The following is a 21,567-nucleotide window of genomic DNA, read 5'->3' on the forward strand; positions in this document are numbered from 1 at the left end:
ACAAGCCACCCTCAGTTGTGCCATGCACAGATCAGCAGCAATCCATATTTTATTTTGGACATAATCTCACCTGAAGTGCAGAATTCAAAATGCAAAGAAATGGCAAGTATATTCAGAAACAGCATGTGCATTGATGTAACCGAGAAATTACACAAGCAGCATCTCAATGCAACTGATCAGCAAGTAGAAGCATACAGTGGTAGCAAATCAACCCTCGGGCCCCGAAACGGCATGCCCACTTCACTCCCAAAATATGTTCCATCAGTTCCTAACGTCATGTGTGCTTACATTTCAAATATCATAATAGCAAATGCATTCTAACAAGGATGTAAAACAGGGGAAATTCTTGTTTGTATGGTGGTTCCACTATTTAATTGGCAACCTCATTTATAAAACAGCCATAAGCGTCCAGGAGATAAATCAGCCACATTATAATGAGACACTGCTATGAATTAGTATGCAAATATGCTGCTGATGGACTTATGAAATGTTCCCCTAATCTCAGTAAACAATTATTATCAAAAAACCTTTTGGGGAGTCGAAATCCCCTAGCTGCATCCGCCCTCAAGCATGTAACACACATCAACATAAACACAAGATGTTTCAGATTTCAAATAGTATTTAATGTGTGCACCACTTGCAGCCATATGGCACCCTCGCACTAGAGAGCCATGATCAAGATGACCAAGGGCCTGTTTTAATTTCAGGACAGGATTGAACCATTTCAGCTTATTTCAGCTAGGAGGAGGCAAAGCCCCAGGACTGTCAAGGACTTTGAGTTGGCGAAGTCCACACTGTTGCTGACGAGCCATAAAACATGGGAAACTCTTCTGCTTGTCAGCATGTGGTCTCTTATATTACATTTGTTATATTAAAAACCTCTAACATCAAGAACCACCTGACTACGGACCACGTTTGAGAACCGTGTGCTATGCGATGATTCCAGAAGTGGGCTGTGGTAGAGAATGAATAGTAAGCATCCAGTCTGGGCCACAATTCAGTGGCACAGCATCTCCTTTGCATGTGGAAGTTACCGGGTTTAATCCTCGACACTGCCTCATAGAGTTAGGAGGAGAACATGCCTGAAACCTGGAGAGCCGTTTGGTGCCAGCAGTTCTATGCTGGACACACCTCCTGCATAGCCCTCACCCGGTTCCAAATGGTAGGCATCCCACATGACAAACACTAAGGGCCCTTCTGACATGAGGTGTGAGCTTCAGCTACATATATCCCTTCCGTGCTGCATGAGCATCTTGGCTACGTGTTTGGAATCCCTTGAGATCCCTGCTACTTCGGTTAAAACCTATCATGATCTGCACTTCAGCAGAGAGGACAAGCGCGATGCTCTGGATGTGACTCGGCTATACTGGCTGGGGTTTATGGGCACTGTAGGACAAGACATTTAGGGGGTACTAAATCCCCAGCCCCCGCTGCAAAGGATTCTCTGCACAAGCTTTTGAGAAGCAGCCATTAATTTCCAGTGGTTTGTAGCCAGGATCTTAGTAGCTTGGGTTGCTAGTGCTCAGGCAACCAAGATGGATTGATGTACTGGAATTCATGCTGCAGCTGCTTTTTAAGAAACCAGCGAATGTGTGCTTATATCAAGAAACTATTGGCTGATGCAACACAAAAGTATGTCCTATTAATCAATCAATTCCACAACTACGACCTAAAGACAGAGACTGGAATAAAGAACGTAAGAAAAGGAATATTTAATACTTCAAACATGATACAGCTAGATTTCCTCACAAAGTCCGGGGAGCAAACAGATCTATTCATCATGCCTGAGGAAGGGATCGGTGGAACTGCTGCACATGTTCTGAAGAGGATGGGGAAAGCAAGCTTATCTCAGGCACCAGAAAATCAGTCTTAGTCATGCATTTCTTGGCAGATTGCTTACTTGTAACTATGGTTTTTCAGGTGGTCATTTGCGACCTTACCCATATGGTTTGTGTGATTCAGGTACCATGTAGCATTGGTAGTAGATCTTTTTAGATCTTTTGAACTGCAATCTCCTCCAGAATTCCAAGCAAAACAAAAACAAGGGAGGACTGTTGACACCAGAGTAGGTCTAATCAGACACACGATGGAGCCATAGATTTTCTGTGCGCATTGATATGCTTCCAACCTCATGTGCCCGACTGCATGACTATTTCAGATATATTTCATCGTGCAATTGTCCAATTGTCAGGCTGTTTGCTGCTGGAAGCTGGAGGAGATAGAGATTTCAGCATGGGAAGTTCTAATAAAGGCAAAGCCAGGAGGAGCATATTAACTGATTTGTGTTTCCCACGACAAAACATACTTAGCTGCAATTTTTTTTGCAACTAATTTGAACACCAGAAAGGTTAAAATATACTGTGTGAACCCAAGCATTTGCTGGGCACACCATGTGTTGCTCAGTGAATAACTCACACTTTGTGGCTTATTCCTAGGGTGTGTGAGCCAGCCACAGGTCGTTCATATACAACTTAAAAAGCACTGACCCTGACACAGATCCTTGGTGGACCCACCTTCTTCTATGCCCCCACTGTGAGGACTGCCCATTGGCTTCCTGTTCTGTTTTTCAGCTACTGGTCCATTAACACCCATAATGCACAAACCACATGAGCACCACTGACCACAAGACATGCACAGAAAATCAATTTTCCCTGCAAAAATCATCGTCTCACCTCCCCTTATCTCAGAAGACTTCCCTTCTCAAATCTAGAGACTTGTGGAATTCTGCAGGCCTTCTTGGGGTACAGATGACCTGCATGCTTTATCTTACATCTCTAGTGCATTGAACGTGGCTTCCTATTATACCAGCATGCCATATTTTAAAATATATTTGTTGTTGCTTAAGACAAAAAGCAAAATTCTTCCACCAAGCTACATTGGTTCAAGCAGTATCTGTTAAGGTGCATACATGATGTTTGAGTTCAAGTCTGATCAACTTCAGCTATCGACGCTTCCCGAATGGGGCTCTGCACTGATGTGGAGTCCAAACAGCTTACGTATATGCAGGAGACCATGAAGAAGGTAGAGAACTGAGCAGCACCTACCTTGCCAAAGCAGGGGCTGGTGCTCCCCGTGCCCGTAGAGGTAGCTTTCCACGGATTACTGGGACTTCCGCATTTTCAGAACCACCATTCAAGTAAGTTAGTTCTTGCAACTGCGCCTGTCGGATTTCATCATTGTAGTCCTAGCCGGGGGAGGGGGGGGAGAGAAAAAAGACATGTCTTCATTTTTCTCTGAAGACAGTGGTCAAATATTTAAAGCCGTTCTGTATTTCTTCTTGATGCAAATATATGGCAAACAGTTGAAAGAGGGAGGCACAGAACCAGTAGAGACTCCTTTTTGCTAGCTACTGGATGTTGTTTTTTAAAAGATGCACTGAAAAGATCTGAAACAAGGATGTTCTCATGGGATACAAGAAATCACTTACATCCTTGTTTTTCAAACCTCATTAAACTGCTTCCAAAGACTGACACCCCTTCTCTTCTTTTACACCACTGAGCTAGGGCAGGAACTGCCTTGACAGATCAGGTCTATCTTCTCCAGGCTAGTATTTTCAGCAACAGTCATCCATATACCTTTGGCCATTCACAACAAGACTGGGTGACCGTGGCATTCTCCTGTTTGTCCCTAGCGCTGGTATCAAGATGTTCCATTTCATTGCCACGGCCTATCTTTCTTTCAGTCTGTCAGATCCTTAAGGACATACTTCTAAGCCCTTTTTAATAAGTTGAAGCAAGGACTGCTGAGTTCAACAGTGCAAAGCCAGGCAAAATAGCTGGGCATGTGTGCATGAGTGCATAAAAGGCATTGCACACCTGTTTGCCTTTAGCACAGCCGTCCTGAATGAAGCCGAGCCTGGTGATGTTCAGGCATTCCAGCCTAAGAGTGCTTAGCAGAGTCGAGGCCCAAGCATCCATCTGCTTTGCAGAATAATATGTGCTAGTCTGGTCTTGAATGGTGGTGGTGGTGGTGATTAGCTTCCATGAAAGCACGAGGACACCCTCCTCCCATTACCTGAGCAAGCGCTCCTACTTCATATACTAGCACAAAGATCTCCTTTTTAAATGTTCTGTGAGCTGCAGATTAAGGAGACTTCCATCCCGCTCCTAAATTCTTCCATAGTGCAGGAAGCTTGAAAACACACACTTTTTCCCCTCCTGTCCCAGAGTTTCTCAGAAAATAGTGAGACACAGTGAAGGCCAGACTTCTAGCAAAAGCCGGCACGGCAGATACATAAATCCAACAGGACATGAAATGCGATGAGGCCAGGACAGGCCGAACACTGTTCGGTGGCTAAGTTGAGCCATGGTTGGAAGAGAGATCACGGACGCACCTGCAGCTGGTTCTACCAGCTGGCTGAAGCTTCTCCTATCAGCACCTCAGTGGACAGAGACTATCCACGTTAATGAATTTGCTCTAAAGTTAGTTCACCATGATATTGTGTATAGGGAAATGCTGGAGGCAGGGGAGGGCGAGACTGCAGCAATCAGAACAGAATCTGGTTTACTGTGAATCTTTTGGGTTGATCTGGTGACTGTCAACAATTCAAATAAACATGGATCTAGTTAGAAAAAAGTCCCAAAATGCAGCCTGTGCACGTAGGATGAGATGTTGGTATCTGGCAGGAGAATTGAAATCTTCATTTGTATTCAGCTTCTGAGCTGATGTTTTGAAAATGGCTTGATTTAAAAATACTGGGAAGATGTCCAGACAGAAGCTCCAAATCATAAATAAGATGCAGGCAGTAAACTTTTCTACTCTCCACGGAGTTCCTTCAAGGGTAGTACAAAATTCTTTTGCAGTTTGCAGAGTGGTTCTCAAATGTATAGAAGAGTTCAAAGCTAAGAATACTCCTACACGTTCAAAGAAGATGTGCTTTTCCTCATCCAGGACACAAAAATAGATAAGTGAGCTAATGTTAGCACTTCAGAGTTCAATTTGTATTCTAGGGGATTCTATAATTGAGTTAGATAGTGCTGTATAAAAGAGTAAAAGGGATGACAGAGTCCAATATAGCTTCTTTCATCTTACTCCAAACCTTTCTCTGTGTGGGTTTCCTTTCCCACCGAAGAGATTTTATTGAAACTACTAACAGTCCTGACAGGATTTCATGATTTTAAACAGTTCATTAACCAAACTGGAAGAAGAGCCTGGCTTTTTCTAGACAAATGTCTTCAAAGACTATTGGGGTCGTGACAGGGGGAGGTGGAGATAGCATATTCTTGTTACATGCTATTAAGTCATATCTGACCTATGACGGCCCATGGACAAATGCCCTCAGAAGCGCCCTGCCCTTCACAGCCCTGCTCAGCTCTTGTAAATTGAGCAGCACAGACTGCCAAACAATTACCTGGCTTTTCAATGGCAGCACCATACATTTAGATTTTAGACAAACACCAAATGAGCAAGAACATGGCTGGGCAAGCCAGTCTTTTACTTGCTACCAGGTGAAAGGCTGCACAAGGCTCCACAGAGGATTGCCAAGAATGCTAGTAACTGGTTCATGACCTTGCATTAAGCTCTCATGATCCAATTAACTGGGGCTTCCTAAGCACTGAAAAAGAAAAAAAAAGACCTTGAAGTTGTTGTAAATAACAAGCTAAATATGAGCCAGCAATACAATGCAGCTGCAAAAAGGGCAAATGCTATTTTGGGATGCATTAATAGGACACGGAATAATCAATTCAAGTTGTGACGACACAGATTCAGGCTAGAGATCAGGAAAAGCTTCCTCACTGTCAGAGCAACACGACAGTGGAACCAAATGCCTAGAGAAGTGGTGGGCTCTCCCACACTGGAGACATTCAAGGAGAAACTGGACAGCCCTCTGAGTGAGATGGTATAAACTGGTGACCTGCAAAAGCAGAGGACTGGACCTGATGGCCTTCATGGCCCCTTCCAACTCAACTCTTCTATGAATGCAGTGCACCTCCAAAAAAGGAAAATGCTATTTTGGGATGCATAAATAGGAGCTTCATTTCCACAACAAGAGAGGTATTAGTTCCCCTTTACTCTGCACTGGTCAAATCTCACCTGGAATACTGTGCTCAGTTCTGGGCAGCCAGGTTTTTAAAAGCTGCAAAAAACTAGAAAGGATTCAGAGGAGGGCAACAAAGATGATCCAGGGTCTGGAAACTAAGCCCTACGATGGGAGAACTGGGCATGTTCAGCTTCAAGACAACTATCATGGGATATGATAGAACTCTGCAAGTACTTCAAAGACTGCCACAAAGAGGAAAGAAAAGACCTGCTCATCCTTGAATATAAGACGTAGAACAATGATCTTAAAACTACAGCATACTAGATTCAGGCTGGACATCAGGGAAAGCTTCCTCACTGTCAGAGCAATATGACAGTGGAACCAGCTGCCTAGAGAGGAGGTGGGCTCTCCCACACTAGAGACATTCAAGAAGAAACTGGACAGCCATCTGATTGGGATGGTGTAACGTGGTGTCCTGCAACAGCAGGGAATTGGACCCAATGCCCCTTCCGACCTTGCAACTCTATGGATCTATAAGCTAACAAAGATTAGTTTTCATGCCTTTGATACTGCATTCGCTGAAGGTTCTGGGAGCAGAGGGAGATTGGGTTTGGCCATAGCCTGGCTTCCACATGGTCACCAGGTGTGAAAGTTCTCAAAACCATAAAAACTCACTACTATGGGGAGTGAAGTGCAGTGGGTTCCACTTGGGCATCTGAAGGTATCAGTACACCATCAAATATTGCGGCTGTTATAGGAGAGCAGTTATTCAGGTCTCTTTATGTGTTTATTTTCTGAAAACAGAGGCAAAGCTCTTAAGGCATTTAGATTACAGAAAATCCAAATGAATTGGATTTTTGAGCTTCTGCATCAAGCTACATGATTTGACTAGTCATTTTGGAGCAGGTTGGGAGTTGATTCTCACACTCTTTTGGTTCCTCTTTTTTTAAATGGAATACCTGTTTCTCCAAGCTATTCATCAAAGCAGTATAAAAGCTCTTAATAGAACACAGATTTAAATGCTGAAAATTTAAACACACCAACCATGCATATTATAGGAAAACATAGATCCTCAGCAGGGAAACTCACCGATTTCTAAGGCCGGAGGCTCTTGCGGGGCAAAGCTGGGTTATCTAGCCTTCCTCTGTAACTCTGCTATGGTGCAATCGTCTTAGAAAAGCACGTGGTATGCGGTGAGAATGTCATATTACGTTTATTTACAAACAACCTGTCAATGCAAGACTACTTTACAGGTTGTAGTGCCTTGCTGTTGGAGATGTGTGACCTGCTCACGTGTTCCATGTGCCACGCCATGACAGAAACTCTAAAGAAGCACCTGTTTCAGATGAGTGAGGTGGTACACATTTACCACTTTCCAGCAAATGTCCGTTCTCTTCCAGGGCATATTGGACTGTGTAGAACTCTTGTTTGATTGTACGTAAATTTCTTATATTTATTTATATTTAGCCATAAAAAATACAGCATTCACAACCTTAAGAAGTTCAATTGGTGCCAAATCTTACTTTCCCCTCTTCACCTTTATTTACCTGGGGATTTTAAGTGTTTAAATTGAAGCTGATTGCCATGCTTTTTGAAATGATTTTTTTCCCTAGTTTTAATTATTATATGTTACGGGGAGGTTGTTTTATGATATAAGCCACATTGGGAATTTCACTGCAAAGTTATCCAGCAGGGCAGGGGAAGTAATACATTCACACTGTCTGAAGGCACAAGTGCACAGTCACTGCAGGGATTTGAGGAGGGCTGATTGCTCTAACAAAGGCGGCAGCTCCCACAAGGCTAAGGCCAGTGGGTGGCCATACTATGCATAAGCAATGGGGCTGGGAGATCTCGCATCTGAATGGTGATCTATATGCGCACCTGTAGGGATGCTGAAACCCCTTTTTACCAGTGGGGCTTCCCACCAAGCACACTGGACATCAATTCACCCTGAGCTCATTGTTCCCACATTATCGTTATGCTACAACACCAGCCACAGTAATGCAAAATGCTTGTGAAGGCAGAGCCGTTTTGATGGGATGGGATGGGATGGGATGGGAGTGGGAGACACTGTCTATACAGCAAAGTAGTAGGTGCAGAATTTAAGACCACGGTTGGTTCCTGATTTAAGTTGGAAACCTGCACCTCTGATATTAAACCTAGAAAAATAAGGGTCTTCATAGTTAATGCAGTTACAACTAGTTACATCAAATTAGTTGTGTCAGATTTAAAAATGCAGATTTTCAATGGGCTTATGCTAAATATGACTTGGTCTGGAGCCAATCTATATTCTTTATGCATACTTTTATGTCCATCTATTGACATTCTTCATTGATCACCTAGATTATACATTAAGCCCCAGCTGACTTTGCAGACTGTTAAGAACTGGCTTGCTACACCAAACAAAACTTCCATCTACTCCAGCACTCTATTTCCAAGAGCAGTCGGCCTTCCCTTATTATTTTTTTAGCTTAACACTTGGTATTCAGAAGGTACATGCTATATAGCTTCTCTAACGGAGAGGTGCATCTTTCTTTCATGACTTGGTCAACAGGACACCATGAGTAGGTTCCACACTTAGTCATACGTTAGACAGACCTGCTGAAAGCAACTGGACTTATGCTGCTCGTGGCTGATTCAGCCCCAATGATTAGCAAGAGTCGACTCTTGTCTGACAAACTATTTAATACACTGTACTTCAGGAATATTCTTCCTTAGCCGACATGGAAGACACTGTGGACAGAGGACTGAAACAGGGCTACATCTATTTGTGGTTGCTTAATCTCCACTCGAGAGGGGATTAACTTCTGCTTTTTGGCCTTCCTGGTGGCCAGTTGGTCTGGAATGCAACTGAATTTTTAGTCACTGGCGAGACATAAAACAAACAGGGTAGAAATCATGGTAATGCCAGCTTAAGGCTTTATGGTGTTCTTCTAAGGAAAGGAAGCCATGCCTAGCAGAAGCAACTTACTAGAATACAACACCTTTCTGACCACAGTGTTGACAAAGTTAATCTTCAAGATTATATTTATATTCTGCCCTCCAAAATGTTCTCCCATAAAAAGAGGGATGTTTTTCATGCAGAGCAGCTGAAATAAGAAAGAACAGAATATGTACTAACAGGGATGAGGAACTTCTTAATTTCTTCCAGTGCATGTCCCATCCTGGCATATGCTTCTGCTGGTGGAGCAAATACCTCAATTAGCACATGCAGGTCGTCATTTAGGTGAAAATATTTTGCTTCTCCACTTTTCCTCAACTCTTCTTCCTGGAAAGACAAAAAGCAACACAGAGAGAATCACTGTTTGGGGTAGAAAAACAAAAGCAATGTTGTCATTTTAGACTTTTTTTTTTAAAGTCCTCAATCAAAATGAGTCTGGAACAAACTTACAGGGTGAGTTGACGCCTCATGATTTAAATCAAAGCATTGCAAGATACTGTTTCGGGGCCTGCTAAATTGTCTCCTAAATTATTCTAGATGAGACAAGGGAATAGAAGGGAACACGTTCTGCATGCAAAACTTCCGGCTCCTCCTGCTAAAGCTGGGAAAGACTCCGCTCCGAAACCATCAAGAGCTGCTTCCAGTCATTCTAGTAGGCAAAGAGAGCGGGATGGACCCGGTCCTTATGGCCTAGCACATAAGGCAGCGTCTGCTGTCTCTAGCATGCCCACAGACCTTCACGTCCAGATGAGCTGTTTGATGGTAGCACGACGCCTTCTGTTAGCAGCAGCAGCATTTCAAAAGTGCAGCGCATGCCCCACCTTAACCGTGCATCGGAGCCCTTCCCATTCCACCCCCTGGCAATTTAACTGAAGGATGTTGCCACAGGGATGGATGAAGGAAGTCACACCAGGGCCATTTCCCACATCACAAGTGTGCAAAGGTACACGTGACGTATACTTATATCTAAAGCAACTGTATTTATCAGGATCATCACAGGCATGGGCTGCCCATACACTCAATGATCCGTATCCTGCTTTACTTCCAAACGTGGCACCCGCTGATAAAAGCAAGAAGTGAATATACTGAACCCAAACTCAGAACCATTAAAAGCACAGAGTAAAAACAGTCAGCCCAAAAGATCTGCTTGCACACCAAAAGCCTCGCCTGAATAAAGCTGGGTTTTGCCTGTGATGGAGTGAGAACCACAGCCAGCGGACTAGTTTGAAATTGGGAGGGGAAGGGGGCACACTGGCATTTGAAATGTGCGAGAATCTAATCCATAATACCTGAAGCAACGATGTGTGACCAGTCTCTCAAATCAGACATTCAAGAGTGAGTAAGTGCCCACAATGACTCTTGATCAACAGTTATTAGGTATGTGAAGTTTACTCTTTAGATCTAAAGGAAAACAGAAGTGGGCCCCAGCCAATCAGAATCGTGCATTTTTCTTGAAATGGAATGACTAAAACCCCATGTAAGCTTACATTGTTTTATTGTACCATAAATATTTTCATTTATTCCCTGAAAGTAGTTAAATTATCTGGAGGGAGCCACGAGTCCCCATCATCCCCAGTTAGCCTGGCAATGTTCCGAGGGGATGGGAAGTGCAGCCTAAAGCATCTGGAAGCTCCCACATTTGCAGAGCCTGATGATTATAAGCAATGGGGCTACCAACCTTTACCAATCTTCAAGCAGTTTCTGTGGCATGGACGGGCCACTATGGATGAAACACAAAGCATGAGAATTCCCATTTAGGAGCAACATCCACTGCTTATTATAGAACTCAGTGAATCCTGCATTGGAAGATACGGATGAAGAGTGCTGTCTATACCAGTGATATTCCTTTTTCATTAAATGGGGAGAGACTGTACCCTGTGAAAGCGGAGCGTGGCTGAACCAGAGAACTCCTCCTCTGCATGCGGACGGTCCTAAATGCAACCCCTGCCCTCTATGGGTACAGCTGGAAAAGCTCCAGTCTGAAACGCTGAACAGGTGTTGCCAGACGGCACTGAAAATACTGGGCTAGGACACTAAACACTGGATTTAGTATATAAGGCAGCGTCTGATATCCCTATCTTTTATTTCTTCTTAAAAAACAAACACACAAACAAACCCCTCTAAGCTGCACTCAAGGACTTCCTCTAAAAGGCAAGATATAAAATAACATTAGCACAGACTGCTAAACAGACTGAATCACACACTTCCATAAACGCACATGGGTTTAGATCCAAAGCTATGAACTTCCTTGGCCGCACACTGCTCTCAGGGAAACGTTTTTCAGTTTCAACACAACTGCAGCCCATTTGATTCAGAGAGATCAGAGCTGTGCGTCATGGTGCACACGCTTACACACGCCAGTGTGGAGGGAGAGAGCGCCACGCTTAACTTCCTCTGAATGCTCCCTGATCTTCTTCTTGAGTCTTGACTGTGTCAAAACAAAGGCCCAGGAAACGGATGTGTGTGTGAGCCTCCAGTTAGACTGATCCACCTTTCATCCTGGAACTTCAGCTGCCTGTGCATGCGAGAAACAAGCGCTCCTTCCCAGCCTCTTCGCCGCATGTTCTGTGCCGCAGCCCCTCTAATCGCCAACCAGTGGCCATGCAGGGGGGCTGATGGCAGGTGGAGCTTCAAACACCTGGAGAGCAGTGGCTTTGGGAATGCTGGAATGGTCCTTAGGCAAAAGATTCTCAATATCAGACAGCAAAGATGTTCTCAGCTTTTTTATTTTTTGCAGCTATTAAAAAAAAATCCGCATGATGGGCGGGGGGATTTTTATCCCAGAAAAATTCTGAGCTCAGAATCACCTGATGTAACTCACTCACTGGATTCATGGAGCCTCCATATGCAGTCACAGCATGCCTCTGAAACAGGGACGGTCTTTATCTTTATTTATAAATACATTTTGGGCTGTTCTGTAAGGGGCTCTGGGAGCCTCCTACTCATGGGGATGAAGAGTGAGGCCAAAATGCTAACAAAGCAGTAGCAAGCTGTGCCCACTAGCTCCCTGTCATACTTGTGAGGACCTCTAGGCATTTGGCAACCTGGTGCCAGAGGCACAGGACTGGTCTAGGTTCAAGGCAGCCTGATTCAGGAAAGCGGTTCTCCTGACCACCGTGCTGCATGACTCTTCAGGGGAGAATGAACAGGAGTTCAAGAGGTATTGCTGCCTTGCTCTTCACCAGGACAAGCAAGTCCACCATTATACCTGCTAATTAAGAGGTCACAGGAGGCAAGTCTTAAGGCCTCTGGCGCTCCATCTACCTGCCAAGCCACACCTCTCTATCAGAGGAGGAACGCTGGGCTCTTTCTCCACGACTGCCTTCATAGCTGGGAGTGTACCTGGATCCATTTCTTCTAAGGGAGACAGTGTGGACTGCAGATGTTTTGGACTGCAACTCCTTTTCAGCCCCAACTAAGAGGCAATGGTCAAAATGATGGGAGTTGCAGTCAAAAACATCTGGATTATGTTTTTAGAGGCATGCAAAGTGGATTGTTAACTCTGAGCATGTTCCCAAGGGTGGGCAATTCTACTTCACTCCAAGGGATAACCCTTCATGTCTCTAGAGACCGATGTTCAAGGATCTCTAGAAATATGTTAGCTGCAAGGTTGCTAGATGAGGAACTGCATGCTGAACCCATATTAGGCTGAGCGCTGATGGAAAATAGGCCAGAAGCTGCCATAATCATGGAAAATGCACAGGAAAATGCCGATTGGGTGAAAAAATAAAATCAAACCCAACCTGCATTCTTAAATTTCAGCTCAAACTAATTATTTCTGTTTCCATGGCATAAGCTAGAAGGTGCAAAGAGTCTATCATCTTCTTCACTGCCCACCTACACTTGCCAACAAGCTAAGCATTTTGCTGCTCGAAGCAGCAAAGCTAGGTGATCTGCCAGACTCTGCCCTGGCTCCTCTCCTCACCTGCCAGTTCCTCCAGGCTTCACCCTCAACCTATCAGGTTTTGCCTCTAGTCTCTTTCAAGGGACTAGTATGTTTAAAAATAGAAGGTAGCAACCCCACTGTCTACTCGAAGGGCCTGGGAAGACCTGTGTTATTTTTCTTCTAAACTGCTGTCTCTTCTCCAACCAGCAGCTTCCCCTTTTGCTCCAACTTTTCACTTTCATCATAGCTCTTTTCATTTGCCAAGTACTGTTACTTCCACTCTGGATCCTCTTTCTTGGCCTTCTTCCTTGCCTCAGTTGCTTGGCAACTGCAATACAGAGATACTTAGCAGATGCTATTGACCCTCACAGAAGGCTTACAGGTAAGACCAATGAATCGTGAAGACTGCAAGAGGGTGGCTGGGGGTGGGATTGATCTCAGCAAGTATATTAGCGCCCCTTATTCCCGACTGATTTTCTCGTCCTTTGCAGAAAGAAAGGGAGAGGAAACAAAACACCCCAGAACCTGGGGGAAAGCTACGCTCTTGTGATTATGGAAAACACTGCCAGGTCACTGCAGCTGGATGGGCCTGTTCACTTAATTAAGAGTTATATCAATCATCCCTTTGCATTCACTGGCAGGCAGGAATGGGTTTGCTTCTTACTGGAAATTAGATCAAATACTGGCTGTATGTTTCCACTGCACTAAGAGAGGTGGTTACAGAGCGGGAAGAGGAAGAGAAAAAAAGGAGACAGGGTCCAGTACATTTTAGAGGGTGCCAAGGGCTGGTGTGTCCTTCCCCAGTTGCAGCCCTGTGCACAGGACCATGGATGGTTGGTTTAAGACACCCTGGAAAGAACAAATCCCACCCTGTGGAGTAGCTCTCTGGCTTCTCCTAACCTCAGAAAATACATGGATTGTTCTGAACTACTCCTGTGTCATGTTGAGATCCTTTAACAATGTTTCTTGCTCGATTTAACAAGTGTTAAAAATACTCTTGTGTTAGCACCTTTCCTTCCAAATAGGGCTACAAATAGAAGTTTGACTGACTTTTGAAAAGCTCTCCTGTTTGTTCTTGGTGTGTCGTAATTATGAGTTACTTAGGAATGACAATCAGTAACAGCTTATTGCTGCTAATCTTTTTGTTGTAAAATTTAGAGCATTCAGACTGCCTAAATTGGATGGAAAAGCAAAGCAATCTGATTAGTTGATTAGCAAATTCAGAGCAGGGGAATTAACACACCATAATTAGCTGTCTGAAACTTGTCAAAGCTGGTAATAGAAACAGTGAAATATATATAAATTAAAACCTCCCTCTATATTACCCTTCTAGCTGTTGTTTTTTTATCTTTATTTCCCTATTTGTGACATTAAGCTGTAAAACCTTCGGGATCAAGATTTGTATTCAAAAGTTTTAGCAGCAGGTTGTCTTACTTGCATATAATGAAGTAGGATTTTGAAAAATGAGGGTAATTTTTTTTAACATATGAGCAATGTAAGGAAGACCAGAGGCAGAACAGTTTGGCCTCACCAAAAAGAAAAAAAAAATGAAATCTACAATAGAGAAATCTAAGCCAGCTATCACAAAATAATTCTTAACAGTGAGATCTGTTAGACACTAATAATCTCCCTTGGGAAGCAGAAGAAACCCCAGTCTACTGAATAATTGAACACTAAACAAAGCACTGTAAAAAATACTCTACTGAACAATCCTGAAAGGCCCAAGATTATTTAAAGGCAGTCGCCAGGATTCAAAGACAAAAATGTAATAAAGTCTTGCAAATATGCGACGGCCAAGTAAACTGCAAAGGAGCATTGCAAGGAAAAGAGAAGCATAAAGATCGTGGAAATACATTACTGGGGAAATGCCTGGCAGATGAAGAGGGACTTAGAGAGCCCTGCCTGTACTTGTGACAAACCAGTGTAAAATGGCTTGGGATTTTCAATCCATTCAGTGAGAGGCTCTTCTTTCAAATGCATATGGCAGTAGGGTTTAACACAATCAAGAGTTTAGGTCCTGCTCAACCAATAATCATTTGCAGGGCAACTCATGACGTCTTTACTTAGGCCAGTATGACCCCACTAGAAGCAGGGGTGGGCAACTCGTGACCTTCTGGGTCTTTTGGCCCACAACTCCATTCAGCCCTAGCCAGCAACCCCACCAACAAAGAGGGATTTAGGAGTCGGAGACATACATGAAGCTGTGCCTATTCAACAAATGTACAAAATCCAGAATTCTGAGTATCTCTTTTCTTTTGTGAAGAACATGTTCTTAGCCCTTAAAATTGTACAGACATAATAGACTGCACTTAAGACAGATTTTCAAAGTCTGGGGAAGGACTTTCAGGAAGGGGCAGACCTTCTAGTTCCCTGTAACTGAGAGCAGATATACCTATTTTTTAAAGATAACAAGTTAGATAATCACTCAGGGCATGGCTTTCTGATCTTTGTTTTCCTCTGAAACAACAAGAAAGGAGTATTCAAAACCTTTGGTAGACCGTGCCCAGTGACAATGGTTCTCAGCCTTCGGAAGCAGCTGTCCCCGACTTCAGTTGGAACTAGGCTTGGAAATGGGATTTTCCATTGACACAGCCTAGAAATCCTGCGTTAATGTTTTGTAGTCCTACAAAACTGGTTTCTAGGGTGGATGAGAAGCCATCAGTCTATAGATGCCGTGACCACCAAGTTCTGCGAAGCCTTTCAGGGTCAATGAGATTTAGCGGACATCCCCTCTTGAATTTATCTATACATTGGCTATCACCACTGTCCTGAAAATATTTATTCATATTGTTCTACTAGATAGACAGTAGGTGCAATTGCTACAGTTCGCATTAGGTTTTCAAAAACCTTTTACCTAGACCAAGATAACTGTGGTAACAGAGACATCACAGGGCTGGGCCTGAATGCAGGATACCTAAATGTAGATTCCTAGTGAGACCTCACCATCACTGGTAAGCATGAATGATTCCTCACAAGGCAAGAGTAACATGTGCGACTGTTGAATCAATGGCACAGCATCATAACCAATGAGGCACTCAAGAGTTTGAAGCTGGGGAAAGCGGCTGAGGACCATCCCCACAATTGTGCCGCACTCTCCCTAGTACCTCCAAGCCGGTGGAAGCACAACGGAACCCCTGATGAGCTCCAGACCTTCTCCCAGCACATCAGCCTCGGGGGAGAGACGGGATATGCGTGTGGCTGCAAACGCACTCCATTCCAAGGTGCTTCCTTTATCCCAACAGCGGTGCAAGGTGGTGACACCAGTTTAATGTTTTCCTGCTCCAGAAAGTTCCCATCTTTTAAGGGATGGAGACTTTTCAGGATGTTGCTGCAGGAAGAGGAGAAATGAGGTGGCGGAAATGCTCTGAATGCACAGTGTCTGAATTCGAGTTAGAACAATTCCCACTCAAGCCACCAAATTTTACTGATTTAATGAAGGAACATGTTTGCAGGTTTTACTCACTCTAAGACCTTGAGATGGTAAGAGTTATCCCATCTGAACATCTGCTGCCCTACGGGCTTTGCAAGCTGGCCTGACTTAATGATTGATATCACATTCATACTTTTATTCGACTTCAAGTCAATGAAAATTGCTTGATTTCAATCCAGGGATCACAGTCCTGTGACTAAGTTTCATCACCTTGCCTCAGAAGAAGAGAGAGCATCACATCAGCAAACAGAAAAGCTGGTACTTGAAATGCTTATGGGTATTTATTTATTTAGGAGACTTCTATGCCGCCTCATTCGCCGAAGCCTCGGGGCGGCTCATATCCATAAATAAACTTCCATAAAATAATATAAATTAACTGTATAAATTAAGTCGCCCTGGCCAAAGAATAAAATTAATAAATACTATCAACAATTAAAATTACATTTGAATAAAAAGGTCTTCGCCTGGCGCCAAAAAACAAATAACGACGGCGCCAGGTGTCAGAGGTCTCTGTTTCCTCCCTCTCATGCACAAGTCGGCTTGAATCAAGGTCAACCAATTGTTTTACTTGATCTTCGCTCTATCTGCACGTCCCTCCGTAATGACCATGATGGTCATCTTGTACTGGGGAAAGTGAACATCTTGTGTCAGGATTCAGAATGTTACTTCATCTTAGAGTTCCTGAGAACATGGTAGCCAGGAAAACCCCCACAGAGAGAACAAGCTAAACCAGTTTCATCGTTTCAGCCTTTGGGTGGTTATCTCCATGCCTTTTGAACATTTTCTTCTCCTTGCACACATGTATATTCAAGAGATATGCATTACTCACCATAGTATTTATATATTATCAATAATAAAAGTATAAACAAGTATATGTCCATATACACTGCATATTTAATTAAAATGAAAAACAGTTGCTGTTGTTGACTCTTAAAATCATGTGATTTACCTACATCTCCAGATGAAGTCTAAGCTGATGGTGGTCTAAACAGAAAAAATGCCATTGCAGTGTTTCCCACTAATATAATCAACTATTAAGATGGGATATAAAATAGTTGTGGGTACTAGTCATAACATCCAGGATTTTGAGAAATGTTAGGGATCTTTTACACCTGCTTCACAAGCCAGTACAAAGCAGGCCACTGGGAAGTCAAGGAGAGGCAGCATCATACAATGCTTAGAGTACTGGACTGAGCCCTGGGAGATCCAGAAGCTGGTCTCCTCTCAGCCACCAAGCTCACTGGATGACTTTGGGCCAGCCACTTATTCTCCACCAAAGCTGCAGCACAAGGCTGTTGTGAGGATAAAATGGCCAAGATGAGGACCGTGTCAGCCTTGGGTTCCTAGTGGGGAACAATGGTGGGGCAGAAATACTGCATTTAAATGAAGGAACAGAGTGTGTGAGAAATGGGGGTGAGCGAGCCAGCCTCGGGGAGAGACTGGACAGTGTCGGAAGCAATGAGTGCCGCCTGGGGTGGTAGAGAGCAGCCTTGCCTGACCGTGAGATACCTAAAAAAAGCAGCAAGGAGGATGTGGTGCTTCGTAGCAAGCAGTGCTACGGCTGCAGCAGTGCCTTGGAATCTGTGGGACAGCCAACTGCTGGGATCACTTTCCTGCAACAGGCAGGGCTCGGATGGCGTGCAAGGCCCCCTGCAACTCCACAGGCCTGGATGGGAATAACCACCATAAGCAACAGCCTGTGCCTTCCACTTCACCGGCTCAGAATGGCCATGAGGGGAAGGCGGCTTGCCACGTCTCCAGAAAAAGCCCACCTAGGTGCTGTGTGATATGGCACGGCCATGTTGCAATTCTCTCGGCCTCCCCATTGCCCAGTCCCACAAAAGCAGTAGACACTGAAGTGCAATGGAGGTGGGAAAAGCCACAGGACGGTGAGCTCGCACTGCACACTTTCTACGTAGAAGGGTGGCTGCCAATGAGGGGCTCCAACATTCCCCACCCCCATTACGTTCCAGCCAGGGATGCACTCGTCTGTGTCCATCAAGCAAATATAATCACTGGGGATTTCCTGGCAGACAGGACCACGCTACGGGAGGAGGACCGGTAAGCATGCAGAATACAAAAGATGGAGGCACCACACAGCTCAATTCGTGTTTGCTTTGATTCTCCCCAGACTACACTAGGATCAGCAAAGAAAGACACACACACACACACACACACACACTGCAGCACAGAGCACACTAATGATCTCCAGCTAGCAATTTTACCTTTGCTTTGTCCCTCATGGATCCTTTTCCCAATATTGACATTTTTGTCAATGTCTCTTCTTGCAAGCGCTTCAGAGAATTGCCACGTGGGCCCAAAAGTTTCCCCACAAAGTTGAACTGAAAGACAAAATAAGCAACAAAAAAAGCAATAAAAAACTACCCATAGTGCTGAGGAGCTGTAAGAGGGACTTGAGAGTCTTGCCAGGTATGAAAAATGTTGCTGAAAACAGCATTTGGCTGTTTCTGCAAAAGAAAGAAGCGTATTGGGTTATAAATTTTACAGCCACTGAAAAGAAGGTGGGAGAACAGACATGGAAAATAAGTTACCACATTTTCTGTGGTTATTCCACAGCAAACAACTGCATTAAAAGGTTTTGGGACAGTAAAAAGGTACATAGGAGAAGAGTTGATAGAAGGAAAAAATATGTAGGAACCTGAAAGAAATAATATCCACAGAAGACTGTAGCTGCAATTCAGAAAACTTAATCATCTCACACCCATTTGCTTCTTGCATTAGTATGGAAGGTAAACAGACCAAGGCTTAGACCTTAAAAACTGTGAGGGAGAGAAAGGTTTCCCGTTCCATCCACCAACCATGCAGCTCCCAGAAAAATTTCTTTGGAAGTTAAGGGATGAGGTAAATAGGCTGTTAATGGAATGGAAGACTGAGCTTGTGCAAGATGCCCCTACTCAACCTTGGAGAAAACTCCTCTTCCCAGGAGCTCTCTTCTACTTGCGGTTCTTAGGATCCGGTCTATTGTGTTCTTTGCCATTTTCATGACAAAACATTGAAACAACCCAGCTAGAAACAGGTTATGTTTAAAGAACGTTGCCAATGGGGATTTGCTGTTGTTGCAATTTTAAAACAAGGGTGGGTGAGGACTTACGAGTCAAAATGAATTTGGCCGAGAGCACATTTTCGCACTTTCTGCATTCCATAGCCACTACGAACACACACAATATTCGGTGCCCTAAGTGGTAGCAAGGTGTCGCTCACTTGGAACAAAACTCTTCCCCCCACCACCCACCCAAGAGCTCCTGCAATTATTCACATGTTTTAAAAACAAGCAGCATGTACCTTTTTGGTGAAGTCACCTTACTTTTTTTATTTAATAAATCAACCCCCTGCAAGATGCTGAAACAGTGCTGCAGAGCTATCCTTGGAATTAGGGAGAAGCACAAGGAGCTGGCATCACAACGTGGGCCCACAAATGGTCTTCAACAGAAGGATTTCTTGACTTCAACACCACTTTGCAGAATGAAATTTGAGGGGTGGCAGATGGCCAGATGGGACAGTCTCCTTTAGTTGTGGCAGCTGGTTCTTGCAAGTATCTCCCACGTGAGGGCTCACCTGAGTTCATTCCTGTTTGCTTTTCGGTATAGGGAAGATACACTTGCTTTGGATAGCATTGAGCCTGGTGGAAACTAATATATGTGCTTTCCCCCCCTGCTCTGTTCTATTACTTGTTTCCTTAGAGTGCAATCCTATGCATGCCCAGACAGAAAGCAGCCCTGCCACTCAGAGCATTCTACAGCCAGCCAGTCACAGAATGTCTTTTCTAAAGTATGCATATGAAGGCACCCTCGATCTTTTAATTTTACTTTATGTAACTGTATACTGCTAGCCACCTGGGTAGGCTTGGACTGAAATATTAACTTGTTTTCCTTTTTAAAACTGCAGGAGATGCTGCGTGTGGATCTTCCGAGACTCATCCAATTCCACCTTTGGCCTGAAAGAGCCATATAAGCATCCTGATGTGGGAAGTACATCCAGGATGAGGACTAGCACTGGTAGAAACGGTTCCATCACAACACCTTAGAAGTTGCTGCATATGACTGCATATCACCCAGTTTGCACAAGGGAATCCTGTACCCAGACGACCAAAAGAAGTCATTGACTTTGATGCCAAACCACACTGGACAGGCCCACGGATCAAAAGCAGGCTGGGGAGGGCAGGCAAAAACGCAGAGGACCTAAGGCAGCAGTTGAGGTGGCAACGTGTTAAAGCACTCTCTTTAGCCTTGGTTTGGGACTTCCAACTTGCGCAAATTCCATAATAAAAACCTGATACATTTTTCTGTGTGTCCTGCAGTGGTACCAATAATCTCTACAGCTAGAAGAAGCTAATTCAGACCCCGGGTGCAATCATTTTGCATTAAACTACCACTACATCGACTGCAATTAGGGAAAAGGATAGACGCTGCCATTAGCATGGCATGAGATAATTCAAGCTTAGCTAAAGGTCGAATATGAAGAGAAACCAGGCTGTTTGCTCAAGTGGAAGATCATCAGCGAGATTCTGCTTTGACAGTGCTGCAAAATTCCCAGATACCATTTGCTTACAATGTCAACATACTCGATGCGGATTTGCTATTCTCGTTCCTCTAGCCATATCCCTGCAGTCTGAACAGAGACCTCTGGCTAATTGTCCTGCACTGCTTAGCAATGAGCCCTGATCGGTCTTCCTATGATTTCTGGACTATGTTTCCAAAGTTCCTGAGATCTGCAGTGCCAAAACCTATGCGAACTGGTTGTCCAGGCTACCCTGGCAACCAGCAATGTTGTTACACATGCTCATGACAGTCTCCTAAACAGAGACACAATTGCACGTCCCCATAAGTTTGATTTATCACATGCACACACAGAATACACAAACGTACTTTGACGTTTGGTGCCATCAGTATAAAGGAATAAACCCAAATCGTCACAGCCTTTCCTTTTTCAATACTTCATCTAGTATTTTTTTTTTTTTTTTACAACTGAATAGATCAAGGTAATTTTAGTGTTGGTCTTCATCCCTTGGGCTTGGTAAGAAAGCCAACCCTGAAACATCCTAAAAACTGATACAGGATTAGTACCAGCTAATCACATTGCCGGTAGCTATAGCAAGAATACATTCAGTTTAAAAGATTAAGCGTTATCTTGCAGGGAAGCTACTGCACTGTTTTGTATTCCTAACCTTGAAAAGTGTTGACCAAATTCAACCTATCTCAACATCTGTAATGGAAAGACGCCTCTAGATTCTACCAGTCAGATCTGTGAGGGTACTATTCTGTGTTTAAGTTAGCTCAGGGAAGTATGCTGTCAGAACTGCTTCCTTAACG

At 43.9% G+C, this 21,567-nt stretch overlaps 1 protein-coding gene across 3 annotated transcripts in view; it reads right to left on the reverse strand.

The window, feature by feature from the left end:
• The window catches only part of KHDRBS3 (KH RNA binding domain containing, signal transduction associated 3), a 107,860-nt gene that overhangs the window by 35,085 nt on the left and 51,208 nt on the right, over nt 1–21,567 (reverse strand). For all 3 annotated transcript variants that reach the window (XR_006416877.1, XR_006416878.1, XM_044452817.1), the window contains exons 3-5: nt 18,463–18,579; nt 9,102–9,248; nt 3,045–3,184 (exon numbers count right to left, since the gene is read on the reverse strand). Coding sequence is in view for 1 of the 3 variants with exons in the window: in XM_044452817.1 (XP_044308752.1) it covers nt 3,045–3,184; nt 9,102–9,248; nt 18,463–18,579 (404 nt within the window). In the remaining 2 variants the exon portion in view is untranslated. The remainder of the gene's footprint in view (nt 1–3,044; nt 3,185–9,101; nt 9,249–18,462; nt 18,580–21,567) is intronic.

Source organism: Varanus komodoensis, unplaced genomic scaffold (assembly GCF_004798865.1).
Source record: "Varanus komodoensis strain SLA01 unplaced genomic scaffold, ASM479886v1 scaffold75, whole genome shotgun sequence".
NCBI lineage: Eukaryota > Metazoa > Chordata > Lepidosauria > Squamata > Varanidae > Varanus > Varanus komodoensis.